At 33.7% G+C, this 14,346-nt stretch overlaps 1 protein-coding gene across 24 annotated transcripts in view; it reads right to left on the bottom strand.

Moving 5' to 3' along the window:
* The window catches only part of BAZ2B (bromodomain adjacent to zinc finger domain 2B), a 382,320-nt gene that overhangs the window by 91,356 nt on the left and 276,618 nt on the right, over positions 1 to 14,346 (bottom strand). For 22 of the 24 annotated variants that reach the window (XM_060302371.1, XM_060302369.1, XM_060302379.1 and 19 more), the window contains 5 exons: positions 9,154 to 9,357; positions 8,441 to 8,836; positions 3,484 to 4,090; positions 1,536 to 1,829; positions 289 to 349 (listed from right to left, as the gene is read on the bottom strand). In XM_060302371.1, coding sequence (XP_060158354.1) covers positions 289 to 349; positions 1,536 to 1,829; positions 3,484 to 4,090; positions 8,441 to 8,836; positions 9,154 to 9,357 — 1,562 coding nt within the window. The remainder of the gene's footprint in view (positions 1 to 288; positions 350 to 1,535; positions 1,830 to 3,483; positions 4,091 to 8,440; positions 8,837 to 9,153; positions 9,358 to 14,346) is intronic. The other 2 variants (XM_060302384.1, XM_060302385.1) reach the window with 1 other exon arrangement.

Here is a 14,346-nt window from a genome sequence, read left to right as displayed (position 1 = left end):
CTGACACTCTTAACTGTGTCTCTGCTCTTTGCCAAATGATTTGCTCTTGTGACTGTTTCAGTCATATTCCCACCTGGATGCATATGTTCCCATCTGTCATACCTAAACCCAGAAGTTAGTCTTAATTTTTTTTCTGGTATATCAACTTCAGATATATCAGCTTTGCTCCTCTGCTCTAACAAATAACTATGCAGTATATTCACTTCTCTTATTAATAGTAGAGAATGAGAAATCAAACATGCCTAAATATGTGGGGGGAAGTATAAAGATATATCTTATTTTGCATACCCATATTCCAAAGGAATACGCAGCTCACGTTCATCTGTTACTCTTCTTCTTTTGGAAGTGCCTTCAAGAAAATTCAACCAGTTAACATAAAAGATTAGTTTACATACATGAAAACTTTTTGATAGTTTTGAAACTTTTCTTTGAATAATATATCTTAATGACTTGAATTATTTAGTGTATTTCTGCAACTTGTGCATTATTTTTAGATTCTTTTCAACAAAACACATTGTATATAAAGTAAAGGGTGTTTTTCTTTTTTCTTTGGTCTGCATGACAGAATAACTAGTATTCCTCTCTAATGAAAAGACAATGCAAGGTAAAAATATACAGCTTTCCTGTCATTTTGTTATTAATGAAATGGCTAAAGAAGTAGGAGGAAAATAGCAGATAGAGGTTTTGGAAAACTATGTACAGTTGTTTTCTTTGAAAATATGAGTTTTAAGATGCTGAAAAATTTCAACATCTGGATCATACATTTTAAAATAATATAACTTCTATAGCCATATGAATCTATAGTCAAAAACACTTTTAATTAATCTAGAGTATAAAGAATAGGATTATGATTATATGGAAAATTTTTCTTAGATAATGATCAAGCTTCACCAATGCAAATGCACACATCTTATATTAGTAGGATATCATATTGGTTTGTGGCAAATGAAAACAAAACTAGAAAATTTCAAGAAAACAGTGAAATATGTAAAACAATATAATATTTTACTATACACATCTATATTTTCTTAGCTATTGAATGAGAATAGAGATTAATTTGGGAGTATTAATGTAAAACCTTTTAATGAAGACCTCTGCAAGTTTATAAAAGGTCAAATAGAAAAAAAAGATACGGCATGTTAAAGGAATAATAATGCTAACTCACTAATACAAATGACATTGGCTATGTGTTGGGCAGATATGCAATTGTACCTTAAGTAACCAAGTGAGCTCATTTTTATAAATTACAAAAAAAGTCCACTGTCAAACTCTAAATTCTAGAAGCATAAACTGAACACAAAAACAGGAAAGTATGCAAACTCAAAAGCTGCCATCCATCAGGTTCTTAAATTGGAAGCACAGAGAATAAAAATGGTAATGAGTCATATCCTTTGAAAATACACGCTGACCTTTCTTAGCCAACCTAAAATCTAGCCCTTGATTCCAGTGAGATCATCCCCAGAACACTGTATAAATAAGAATTCTTGTTATGGTTTGACTTCTACTTCACAATAATAAAAATAAAGTGTAGGTACCAGAGTGTGGACTTGAAGTAAGTGTGGAAGAAGGTGTGCCAAGGAAAGCAGGTGACTGGGATTCAGAACATAAGGCAGCAGGAGCAGAGCCTGGGGCTTTTGCTATGTGGAGGTTACGAGGTGTTGAGTGAGCTGTGAGACTGATGGAAGGGCTTTTGACAGAGGAAGTTGTTTTATTCAGTTTCATTGAAGTTTTCTCTCCTTCAGTATCACTATCTGATTCATCTTGGTCTTTATCATCATCATCATCCTCTTCTGATCCTTCTGTATCTGATTCTGAATTACTATCTGATTCTGGGAAGTAAAAGAAGCATTTGTATATTATAACTAGATAATCACCAACAGTTTGCAGTTTGTATCTAAATGGAATAGTTCAGGAATCAGCATCTGTGACTGAGAGCTCAAGTGAGCAACTTTTCTGAAGAGTAAATGTAAAAATTACTATCTTAAAAGCTATTTGAGTACAATGTATGCAGGCCATAAATCCTCAAAATTCTTCATTAAAAGTAACTGTTTTACTCAAATTATAAAACTTAAATCATAAAACAGTTCTTCTCACATGACAGTATTCACATGATGAGTTTCTGCTTAGTGGTTTCAAAAGCACTTTTAATTTAATAAAGAAGCCAAAGTATAGAGGAAACAGAATTGATTATTTAAATTAATAGATTCTAGTAGCTTAAGAAGTATACTAGGTTCAGTATGAGGAAGAGAACTCTGGAACTATCATTATCCTTTCTTCTGGGCTTTGAGGCCAAAGAAAACAATTTTTGCGGGGAGATGTTTGGCTTTGGAGGTTACAGTTATTCTATTTAGCTGCAAGATTTCATCAAGTTTCTCAGGCTTTACAAAAGACTAGGATTACAGAAATAATTGTGGGGAATAATTTAATGATTTAATAATTTAAGTTCATGCTAGCAATGTAGTCCTATAAATGCATCCATTCCTATAGATATGTAAAATCTATTTCTGGGTTAAACTTGATAACACAGGACTAATACTTGGACTGTATCTTAATCGTTCCCAGAACAACAGCTTCTGTGGAATTGTTTTTTGTGTAGTACTAGCTGTCTACACTGAAGTTCATTATAAAAATTATCTTTGAAAGTGATTAATATTGATATCCATGATCTATCATGCAAAGTTGTGTTTATGGGAACCCTAGGAAAAATATCAGGAAAAGCTGTTCTTACCCTGAGCAAATAGGTTGTTTTTACCTTATAGACACTTTTTAAATTGTATAATTGACTATATTTTCCTCTTCATATTGGTAGATAGAAAATTTACAATTGGATTTGTGGCTGACTAGGAACAAATCCAAAACCTTTCATAATATGTATTTCATCTTTGTATTTAAATTTTAAACTATCTTATATTTTATGTTTTCAATCTTCTGTGGAACAAGAAGGAGAGTTAAGAGGAAATAAACAAAAAGAAATTAAAAAGAAAACTAGAAAGTAAATCAAAATAAAATCAGGGGGTACTCTATATATGTTGTTAAATACATTCTGTGTTGCTAACAAATATTCATAGGGATATAGGTTTTTGGTATTTTCTGAATGACTGTGACTACAATTTTACCTTTATTCAAAATATCTAGTGACACAATATAACAAGCAGCAGAAGAGATGAAAAAGAAAGGACAAATGAGTGGTCATGAATTAAATGAAAATGAAGCAAGTTCCTGAATTTCTTAATTCATGAATTATTTATATTCAATTTAAAGTTATTTGTTTAATGTTAAATGAATAACAGAGCTGAGAACTTAATTTAGGATTTCCAATTTCAATTATTCCTGTATTTTACCACTCATTATAGAAAGGCGCATAGCTGTGTGAAACACAGTGAATGACAATGATTTTCAGTCTGTGAATTAAGAACCTCTTTAAAATGTTTTGGTTCACATAGCATTTAGAGAAATACTTTAAACTTAAAAATAGAAAATAACCTGATTGGCTGTCATCAGATTCATCATCTTCATCATCTTCCTCATCTTCTTCCTCATCATCTTCCTCTTCATCTTCATTTGAATCTTCAGAATCTTTGCTACTAGGAATGTCTGAATCTGTTCCTCTGAACTGTTCCACTAAAGATTTTGCAGGATGAGAGTGATGCTGTGTTTTTACTGTGTTCACATTATTGCTAACTGCTTTTTCCTTCCCTTGACTATGCAGTATGGGAGAGGCAGAGGGCATGACAGTTGTCTGATTGCCAGGGGTTCTTCTCCCACTTGTACTCAGATTTACAGGTGAGGAAAAAGGGGTGCTACTTGAAGTAGCAATGTTTTCATTAATCTTACTTTGCATTTTAGTTTTGGTAGTAAGTGCCAGAGGAGCTTCTTGAATGACACTTTGAATAACTCCATTTGGTTGATGATTACCTAAAAGTGCATTTGTCAAGAAAGGATTAGGGTGGTTGTTTTCTAATGTTTGTTTTGGATGTGCTGGTGAACTAGAGGTTGCTTTTGGATTTGACAAAGCTGCAATAACCTTCTTCAGGCTCTTAGATGACTCCTGTTTCTTTAACTGAGCTGGGAATGTCTGTTTATATTGTTCCTGTTGAAACATAAGTTTAAAAAAAAAAAACAATAATGTACCATAAGAACAAAAATTACTTTTTTTTTGCCTTCTGTAGCTGACACAGCTACTCATATACAAATTTAAATCATGATATACAAGTGCTACAAAAGTAGTGGCAATAATGACTAGTTGGTTCCTGAATCTTGCTAGACATAATATATTTAAAAATTCAATTAGTCTTTCTGCTTCAAAACATGTTTCCTGACTGCCCACCTCTTATAACTACAGCTCCCGTTTTTCTCAATAACCCAAACTTGAAACTCTCAAAACATCTTTTACTTTTCTTTTTTCCAAGTCAGCCATATTACTATGAGTTTGGATTCTCTCATTGAAATATTGCTCAAATTTAAGCTGTACTATCACTTCTTCCTAACCAACTCCCAATATATGCTATATGCCAATGCCAATTCTCTCGTTATATAAGCCGTATTTTATTATATTAGCTCTTTGGTCAAAACCTTTAGTGCCTCTTCCATCATTGCCAACTTTATAAACCCTAAACAGTTAAATCTGATCCTCAAATTACTTTTTACTACCTTTGTTGTCCAAGTGGACTATTTGCCATGCCCTGTGTATGTCATACTTTCACCACGTCCACATTTTGCCATCACCATTTTCTTTGCGTGAAATATCTTCCTCTAATAAATTTCAAGCAGATGAAATCCTGTTCATTCTTCAAAAGCCAACCCAAGAAGCTTTCCATGTTTGTCCCAGCCCAAAGCACTCATTGCCTCTATCCTTGAGCTCCTTTATACCCCCTTTTATTCTATCCTGTATTACCTACAGTAATCATGATTTGAGGTTAGTGGGAAGGCTGGCTCAACATTCTGTGGGATATACTTTTGAGTGCCTTCAGCACATTAACATTGGAAAGAGTTTAGAAAATAATTTAGAAAAATTATACCTTCCTTGGGAAAAATTATTTTGTAAACCATTAAGCCATAAAATTTACATATGTAAATAAGAAACAAAAAATTATTTGGCTATCAGAATCTTCATGAAAAGAATAACATCATATGAATTTCATTAAATTTGTATAATTAAAATATAAAAAACCAAACCGAAATAGGATGATTAAAATATCAAGTTAATAGAAATAGAGTTGAATTTTGAAAGGTAAAATTCTGTAATGAAAATGGTTGCCTTGAAATTAAAATCATCAGTACTGTCAGCATTGGACCTGGGCTGTTAACACTCAAGTCAGCAAAGCCTTGTGGTGGGTTATTTCACAAGTATAAATGCAGATGGAATGCCATATAGAATGACTTATTAAATATTTTAAAGCACCAGTACTAATAAGCAGTAAGAAATTCCCATATAAACTTCTCTATCTTATTTAACTTATCCTCACTGTATTTGTTTAGAAAGTTAAGTTAGTACTTTGTAAACAAAGACTGTCACATTATATTTGTATTGATACATAAAGCAATGCCTCACAAAGAGAAACTGCTTAATTGGTATTTATTCAGTGCATAAAATATGGAATATTATACGACATAATTGTGTTTACCTTTTTAAAAGAATTTTATGGCAAAATTTTTACATAAGATACTTTAATATAATTTTACTTAATATTTATATGAAACATAAATATTTTATGTTATATTATGTGAGTATACATATAATGTACTTATACTTCATATTTTATACATATGCTGATTTAAATTTTCAGCAGAAAAATTTAGTGTATTTTCATTTCTTAGAACAAAATTTTGTCACATAATCATTTTGTATTCTTTTTTTAATAGGTAGTAAATATTCCTTCCAAATACATAGGATCAAAAGAGCAATGAAAATTAAAACTTTCCCTTTAGTTTTAAATTTTATATTTTAATTTTTTGAAATTGTTTCTCACTCTATAACTCTGAAGAATCACTCCTCATATGCTGACATCTGAAGGTTTTCGAAAATAACCAACAATCACTGTATTTTATCCCAAGACTAGTATCAGTAACTCTTTTACAGCAAACATGCTATCTTTTTTGATATTAGGGGTGTACATAAAGTAGGAGGGGAGAAAAAAGAGACCTGTATAGCAGCAAGTGTCCTGCTACTTTAAGATATCCCCTTGGGTGACAGGAGTATGAAAGAGAGAGGTTCGAAGCTTTGTCCTACCACCAAGCTCTTGCTCCCCTAGTTCTTACCTGAGTCTCTGTAAGGCCATAAAAAATCCACTAGGCAAAACTTGATAAAGACTTTTCACTCCTGGTCTTTATATATGATTAATGTATATTGATTTAAATTAAATGTCTACAGTATAAGGGTATGAAAGGATCCAATGATTAAATAACACTGAAGAAAATCATAAGACTAGTGTGGGAGCCAGATACATAGCAGGAAGCATGAAACAATTGAGACTATCATAAGAAATCAAGCAAAATTCTATGTTAGACTGTCACATAAAGAAAGAGAACTGATATAAGAGAAATATTTCTAAAAATACCCTTTAACTCAATAGTAGATACCAATAAAAAGTAGATAAAGTCATTGAGAGTTGAGTCTACTGTGAATGCCCATTCACATAAAATATTTCCCATTAACAACCATTATCATTTCAGAAACACCAAATTATTTCATCTTAATCATGGGCTTTGAAATCAGAATGATCTTGTTTTAAAACCTGTCTGCTCTTAACTTGTTATATGATGTTGAAAAGTGACTTAACCTCTCTGAGCCTTAGTTCCTTTACCTGACACAATTTTGTAAGGATTACATAAGATCCTATGTGTAGAAAGCCTAGCTTGGCTACATTTAAATAAGCAAGTGTTTAACAAATGACTTTCTAATAGGCAGTCATGAAAATCTTTAAATAAGAATTTAAGAAACTCTGAAAAAATTAAGAAAACTTTCATAATGCAAGTAACTCGATGTGGCTCTATACATTCATTTGTCTTAAAGTGGAATATATATTAATGAAAAATTAAAATAACCCAGTGTGATTTTTAATTTGCTTAATTTCTCAAGGAGAGTCAATAATGTGATGCCAATAACTCCTTATGATTGACCCATGCATTACAAGTTCTCATATGTGTGATACTATGATACCACTGGTCATTCCATTTAGATCAGTGATTCTCAAATTTGGTTGCACATTTGAGTCACTTGGGAGGCTTTTTAGACATGTAATACCTCAGTCTCAACACAAGAGATCCTGATTTTAAATTGTTCTAAGGTGGTTAGTTCATTTTTAAAGTTTCCCAGGTGATTCTAATGTACACTTAGTCTTGAGAACTACTCATTTAGATTCTCAAAAGAGCCTGATTTGCTCAAGTCATTTTTCTTTGAACTTGTTCTGAAATTCTTCACTGTAAAATAAAAGTCAGTGGACAAGGACATTGCAACTTTTTTGAGAAAGAAAGGCAGCATACCACAGTGATTAAGAACAAGGATTCTAGTACCACACTGCCTAGGTTTGAATTCTAGCTCCATCACCAACTAGCAGTGTGATCTTGGGAGAGTTATGTAAGTCTTATGAATCTCAATTTGATCATCTGAAAATGGACATAATATTATTAGTGGCACTTACAGATGTTAGTATCCAATGAGTAAATGCATGTTCAGCACTTAAAACAATGAATGGCTGGCAAAACAGTTAAGTGCTCTACAGGTCTTTTCCAATGATTAGGATGCCTACTGATAATTTGTATAACCAAAAGACAGGAGACTGTGTTCAAAAATAGTATTTTTTCTCTAGTCTGGGTGAGTTCTAGAATAAAAAGCACTGGTTATTTAATTACTAGAATTCTTCTGGACATATGACTGTAGACTATATAATATTATAATATAAAACTAACAGCAAGAAAATAAAGATGAAAAAAATTCTCTGATGAGAGTGGTTCTGGTGTTTATAGAAGTAACGTTACGAAAAATATTTTGTATTTTGTATAATTAATTAAGAATGGTAAAGGAAAAGCATTCTTTATAAAGGATTTTTATACTTAAAATTGACAAATTATAGGACTACAGAGGTAAATGACTCAAGAGTTCATTTCTTTAAAAAAGAATATACTAATATTAGAAAAAAAAGGACATTGATTTTAAACAAAAGTAATTGTAAAGTATGTCCAATACAAACATATTTCTCCCCTTACTGCTAAATCATTAAACCTGGGGAAAAATGACAAGACTGTGTTTCCAAAAATACATTCAACAGATGTGTATGTAAATATAAAATCAGAGAAATTTAGTTTTCTGATGTGCATATTCTATTCCTGGTGACTAAGAAAGTATAACAATAAGAGTAGAATTCAGTTTAAACTTGTATAAGACTATATAAAAGCTGTTTTTATAATAGTAAAATTCTTCTATAAATAATTTTTAACTCACCCGTTTGGAACGCAATTCACTGGTCAAAGGACTAGATTCTTCAGAGGTATTTTTATTCCCTGCTTTAAGTACATCAGGAGAAGGAACTATGAGTTTCATGTAAATTTCCTTTTTGGCTTGATTTACCAAAGATAAAGGTTTCACATTGGACACCAATCCCGTAGACTGTATTACACTTGTGTGTTTGTTCACAGATTCCTCCTTTGCCTGAGAGCTTTGGAAAATAAATGGAAGCTGCTGTGACAAAACCTGAGGCTGCTTCTGCTGGGATTGGAATGATGAGTGAGTCTGGGACTCAGACACAAGAGGTAATGGCTGGTGTATTCTTTTTTCCTGGGCTTTTTCAGTTGCTTTCTGTCCTTCTGCTTTTGGGTCTGAAACACCATGTAATAGCACCTGTAAATACAAATTAAAAGGCAACTTCTTAACGTCTATTAAAACAAAGAGCATCAAGGAGTAAAACATGGAGGAAAAAAAGGGTACTTAAAAAAGTGTTCCTAATGACTTACAATAGATATATAAAACTCACTAAAAAATACACAAAATGTTCCTTTAAAAATGTTTCACCACCTCCTTTTTTTTCTTATGCAAAAGGAAGAACTAAAGGCAATGATTAACTTTAAACTTTATAGACTTTGAGAGTTAAGATAAGACAGTTAGTTCCTAAATTTGAATAATGTGTAGATATTGCCTATGAAATGATTTGTACCTACCTGGTTGTTACTTTTATGTTGTGCTTCACTCTCTGAATCAGAATCATCATCTTCACTTTCTTCAATACTTTGATCTTCTTCTTCCTCATCTTCCTCTAGATCATCTGAATCACTACTACTAATGCCTTCACTTGATGTGTCTGATGATGTGCCTGAATCACTATCACTGTTGCTAGAACTTTCCATAGCTTTCTTCCTTGGTTTCTGGATAAAGACAAGATTTTTAAAAAGACTTCTATTTTTGGAGAAAATTCAAGTTTCAGTAAGAGGTATGCTCTTTTAATTTTTTAATGATATTTTCAATCTCAAAACATTTTTCTAAAATGTCATTTTAGAAAAATGTAAAAAGTCACATGTTTTAAGGGTATTTATTCAACCAACTGATCAAATTAACTTATCTGACAGGAATTCTCCAGTAAAAAGTATAAACTCTGTCAATATGCTATACAGTATTCTGTATAGAATATTGAAAACATCAATATAGTATGTATATATGTACATATGTATACATATATACACACTCATATGACTGCCATGCTTCAAAATGTAGGAGAGATTAAAAAGAGCAATTTATGATAGGGTTACATACACTGATGTTCTACATTTAGCTTTTAGTCTTCTTTCTTTGTGCAAATAGTGAGTCAGTAGCCAAACACACCTTTTTAGGTGCTGGACTCCAGTGAAGTCTAAGATGAGCCTCTGCCTTCAAGAAACTTACATTCTAGTGGTGGTGGTGGTGGACTAGACAGAGAGTAATTTCAAAACAAATAATCCCATATAGTAAAAAGTACTGGAGAGAAGATAAAATAGGTAGAAAAAGGCTCAAGGGGCTGCTTTAATTAGGGTCAAGGAATTTAAGTTTTTCAATATTTCTGAATCAAAAAGATAGAAAAATATAAAGAAGGAGATTAATTTCTGGAACATTTAAAATCCTATAGGACAATGAAAATCCAAAGCTGGAAAGGGACATTTGGTCGCATAAAAGGAAAGTTGTGTGTTTAAAGGACAGACAATGGTAGTGGATAAAAAGATGAAAAATAATGAGATGAATTATAACTAATAACTATATAACAATGAAAAAGTTAAAATTCTGCCAATAGGAAGACTATAAAGGAGGAATGTCAAAACGACAGAGCAACAAGATTGAGTACAATCCAAAGTTACTTAGGAACATTTCTATAGTGTTTGCTGGTAGATAAAATAGAGAACAAGATACAGAAAAATCAGCAATAAATTACAAAAGCAGCAAATTAGAAAAGTTATGGCCTTAATAGAAATACAGCCTTTCATAACTACTGGGTTTGGAGAATAAAAGACAGTAATACACCTCTACAACAGGATGCCAGGTTGAAGCCGTAGTTACAGATTGCAAACCTACACTCTTTCCTTTGTGTCTTCTAAAATTTGATTTAAATCATATAAAATACATGAGTGAGGAGAGTCACTCCTGTTATATTCTGTTTGCCATGGTACTGTGTTAACTGCTCCAAACTAGCAACTGTAATGCTTCCTCCACAGACACACCCTTCAATAAGCTAATATTTCCATCATTCCCTGAGCTACCTTCTTCCCTCACAGTAAAGCAGAAAGTGAATTGGAATAAAGGAAATCAAAGGATGAGAAAGACCAAAGTAGAGATTAAAGGGAAACAATAGTAACATAATAACATTAAGCCTATCATTTATTTGGCAGAGAAACCGCTCCTTCTTTGCAACCAAAATCTGCTGTTGAGTTTTCTAAGCATGTATAGCAAGACTATGAAAGTCATTTCATTTGACTATGAAAGTCAAATCCAAAGTTATCACTTTTGGATTTAGTAGAGGCTAAGTAAGGAAGGGAATGAGGGAGCTACCGTGATTTGGCAGAAAAAAATAAAACTCCTATTTCAATGTCCAAGTAATCTGTGTAGTTTTAATTTAAAGGCAGCATGACAGATGCGTCCTATACTCCCCAAGAGTGGGTCTAGAGATGCGGGTTCTAAAGCTTTAGGGAGCATAATATTCAGCACAGAAGTTGCTGCAACCAGCAGATTCCTGGGTCCCAATTCCAAACAGGCACAGGGATCTGTATGAAACAAGCCCTTAATGTGATTCTGGTGCAGGTGGTCTTTGCAGAGCATACTCTGACAGTGTGCAAAGGGTTTGTGTTTTATAAGGTAACAAATTTAGTACCCATGTTAAAAAAAAAAGTAGACATGAGTAGACATGTCCAAGTATTAGAGAAAAATGAATTTCAATATCACCAATTCCATCTCCTTGGTCCCTATTAACATGTGTGGGGGGTGAGGGTGGTCCTTTTGCCTGCTCACAATTAGGTAGTCTGTCTTTTTTCTGTCATTTATACATTTTAAAAATGAGTCTTCTTAGGTTCATAAAAAAATGATCAAAGGAGAGTTTATTAATAATAAACTCCATCCCCCAACCAACCTGGGAAAGCTTTTCAGAACCCTCTCCTTGAACTTTCATTTCACTGTATATTTCTTACATTCAATAGCAAAACAAATACATATTCAAGGCTATTATGTACCAGACACAGTTGCTCTAGTCTCTGGGGATACAAGGGTGTGATAAACAGACAGCAACTCTGCTCTCATGGGAACAGGCAGAAGAGAATCAACAAACAATATAAATAAGGGTTTTTCAGTGATAAATACCATGACTAAAACAGGATAATTGAGTAGACAGTGTGTGCTGGATGGACATTTAGATGTAGTTGTCAGGTAAGACTCTTCTGAGCTGAGACCTAAATGGAGAGCAAGAGCCAGTCATAGAAAGATAAAAGGGCCTTTCAAGACAGGGGAAACAGCAAAGGCAAAAGCCACGAGCTGGAAACAAGTTTGACATGTTCAAAGAATGGAAAAGGCAGCTAGACCTGCTACAGCACAGAAACCTGGGAGAGAACAGTAGGAAATAAGGCTGGATGGACTGGCAGGGGTGAGACCACACATGGTCTTATGGGCCATGGCAAGGATTTTATTCTTAGTGGGATAGGAAACTATTAGACAGAGTGATAACACAGGATGTTTTAAAACGATAAAAAATCACTTACGTTTTTAAAAGACTGTTACAGCTGCTGTGGTAACAAGAATTTGTATGGCAGCAGGAGTGGAACTTAACCTTGAATTGTCTTATTTTTTTTCTCAACAGGCTGTATGTTAGTATATTTTAGTTTGTGTTGACTTACTTTAATTGTTTAATTTAAAATACTTATTCTAAATATACATGTAGACTATGAGAGGGAACTGGACTTAATCAATGATTTTCAATGAGTACTACTGAGATAAGTAACCCTGCCTCCCAGGGGGGATTATCAAAATCAGCTGAAGAACATTTTTCAAACTACACATGAAAAGGGCTGATGAAGCAATTTTTTTTTTTAAGTTTTTAAAACTGAAAAACATTGGGTAATAAAAGTATTGGATTTTCTTCTTCAGTTTCAACTCCCTTCATCTTCATTTAACAACCTACTAATGCAAATTCATTCCAGACCATGTATTATCCAAAGATACGCTTCTGAAATCTTAAATTCTAGTATCCCTCACATTGATAGTCAATCTCTCTCTAGTGTTACTTCTATGTAGATGTAAATCAACACCCCTATGGTACCTGGAATTTCTTTATATCGTTAAAGAGGTACCTCTGCAAGTTTTTAATACCTGCTCCTGGAAATATTTTCTACTTTAACAGCACCAATTTTGTTTAGGAATGTCAATACTGATTCCTTACTAGAACTAAGGACACGATCTCTTTCAAATCCATTCCTCCAAAGTCTTGCCTTGTACCTTGTTACTAGATTTAGCACTACTTCTAAGAGGTAGGATAGTGTAAAGTTTAAAAACATGGACACTTAACTTTTAGAAATACATATAGATATAAATATATTCCATGATACTATGTCTACGACCTGCTTCAAAGTACCATGGGAGCAAGGAATGGGTGGTGTTTTCAGACAGCGTCTGGTGTGCAGAGAAGCTAGAAGCAGTACAGAGACAGGCCTTTGGAGCTCGTACTAATGTGAATGCCCTTGAAACAAATCATAAGGGAAAAGAGTAAAGAGCAGTTGAAGAGGAACAGGTGGAGAGTATGACCCTAGAACCTGTGTCCCTGGAAGGAAACAACCAAGAGTCTTTTATCACATTTGCTCAAGTGCTCAGTGGGGTGGCTTGAAGAGGAAAGTAAATGTTTGTCTTGGGGCCTAAATAGAGTCCTGTCGAATTTTTGTGATGGCTATCATTAGGCTTTGAGGCTTCACCAGATGACCTTCCCCCAGACCCTCATATGTCTTGCTATGTGCTAGAAAACATTTATCTTCTGTTGAGAGGGAACTGAAAGATCTAGAGGAAGTATTTCTATAAAATATGCTGGGCAAAAGGGAAGAAACCTTTATTTGTTTAGCTGATCCTGGAAAATATATGGAGCTCAATGCTGTCTTGAGAAAGGACAAAGAAAAATTTGATAAAATAGTTCCTTGGGGTTAAAAATTGGAGCCTGGGAGGCATGTTGTTCAGATTTAAAGTTCAAATCAGCGCTATCTGAAATCAGTGACTACTCATACCTTGCTCTTGCTGTGGTGTGTCACAAGCTTTTCAATTCCCTTATTATTATAGCTGAGGTCATGGAGAAAGTGGTATTACAGTATCACAAACTTTTGACTCTCTTCCCCCAGAAAAATCAGGCCCTGAAAGTGGTTTTTATAAAATCTAGACGAAAAGACATTGCTCTCGTTATTATCTTTGTTTCCGAAATGTTTGCAGTTGATGCGAAGGCTTTAACTCAGAATAAACCAAGACTTCTCTCTCAAGAAGAAATTCCCAATGGGAGCAGACCAAATTCACCGATACAGATGCACTTACTAGAAATTCTGGATATAATGTGGTAGTTCCTGTAGCTGGAGGTATCTCAGCTTACTTGGTTGGATGAATGAAATCTAGACACAGTGGTGAACTATACTTAGTAAAGTTGAAATGTCACAGCTTCCCTGGCATGACATGGAAGAGGAAATCCAAAGGCTCAGAGTGACCAGAATATTGGAGTGAATTTACCGTGTGCAATCTGCACACCCACCCTACTCCTGATACTGCTTCTACGGCAGACAAGGTCTAGTCAGGAGGCAGAAACCACATGATCAGTTTGAACAGCGAAATTTTATCATAAGGAAGCAACAACTAGTAACAGAACATGAACTACTAAGAGG

The sequence above is a fragment of the Globicephala melas genome, chromosome 7 (assembly GCF_963455315.2).
Source record: "Globicephala melas chromosome 7, mGloMel1.2, whole genome shotgun sequence".
Lineage (NCBI taxonomy): Eukaryota > Metazoa > Chordata > Mammalia > Artiodactyla > Delphinidae > Globicephala > Globicephala melas.
The sequence above is the reverse complement of the archived record's forward strand: the minus strand, read 5'-3'. Positions and strand labels throughout refer to the sequence as shown.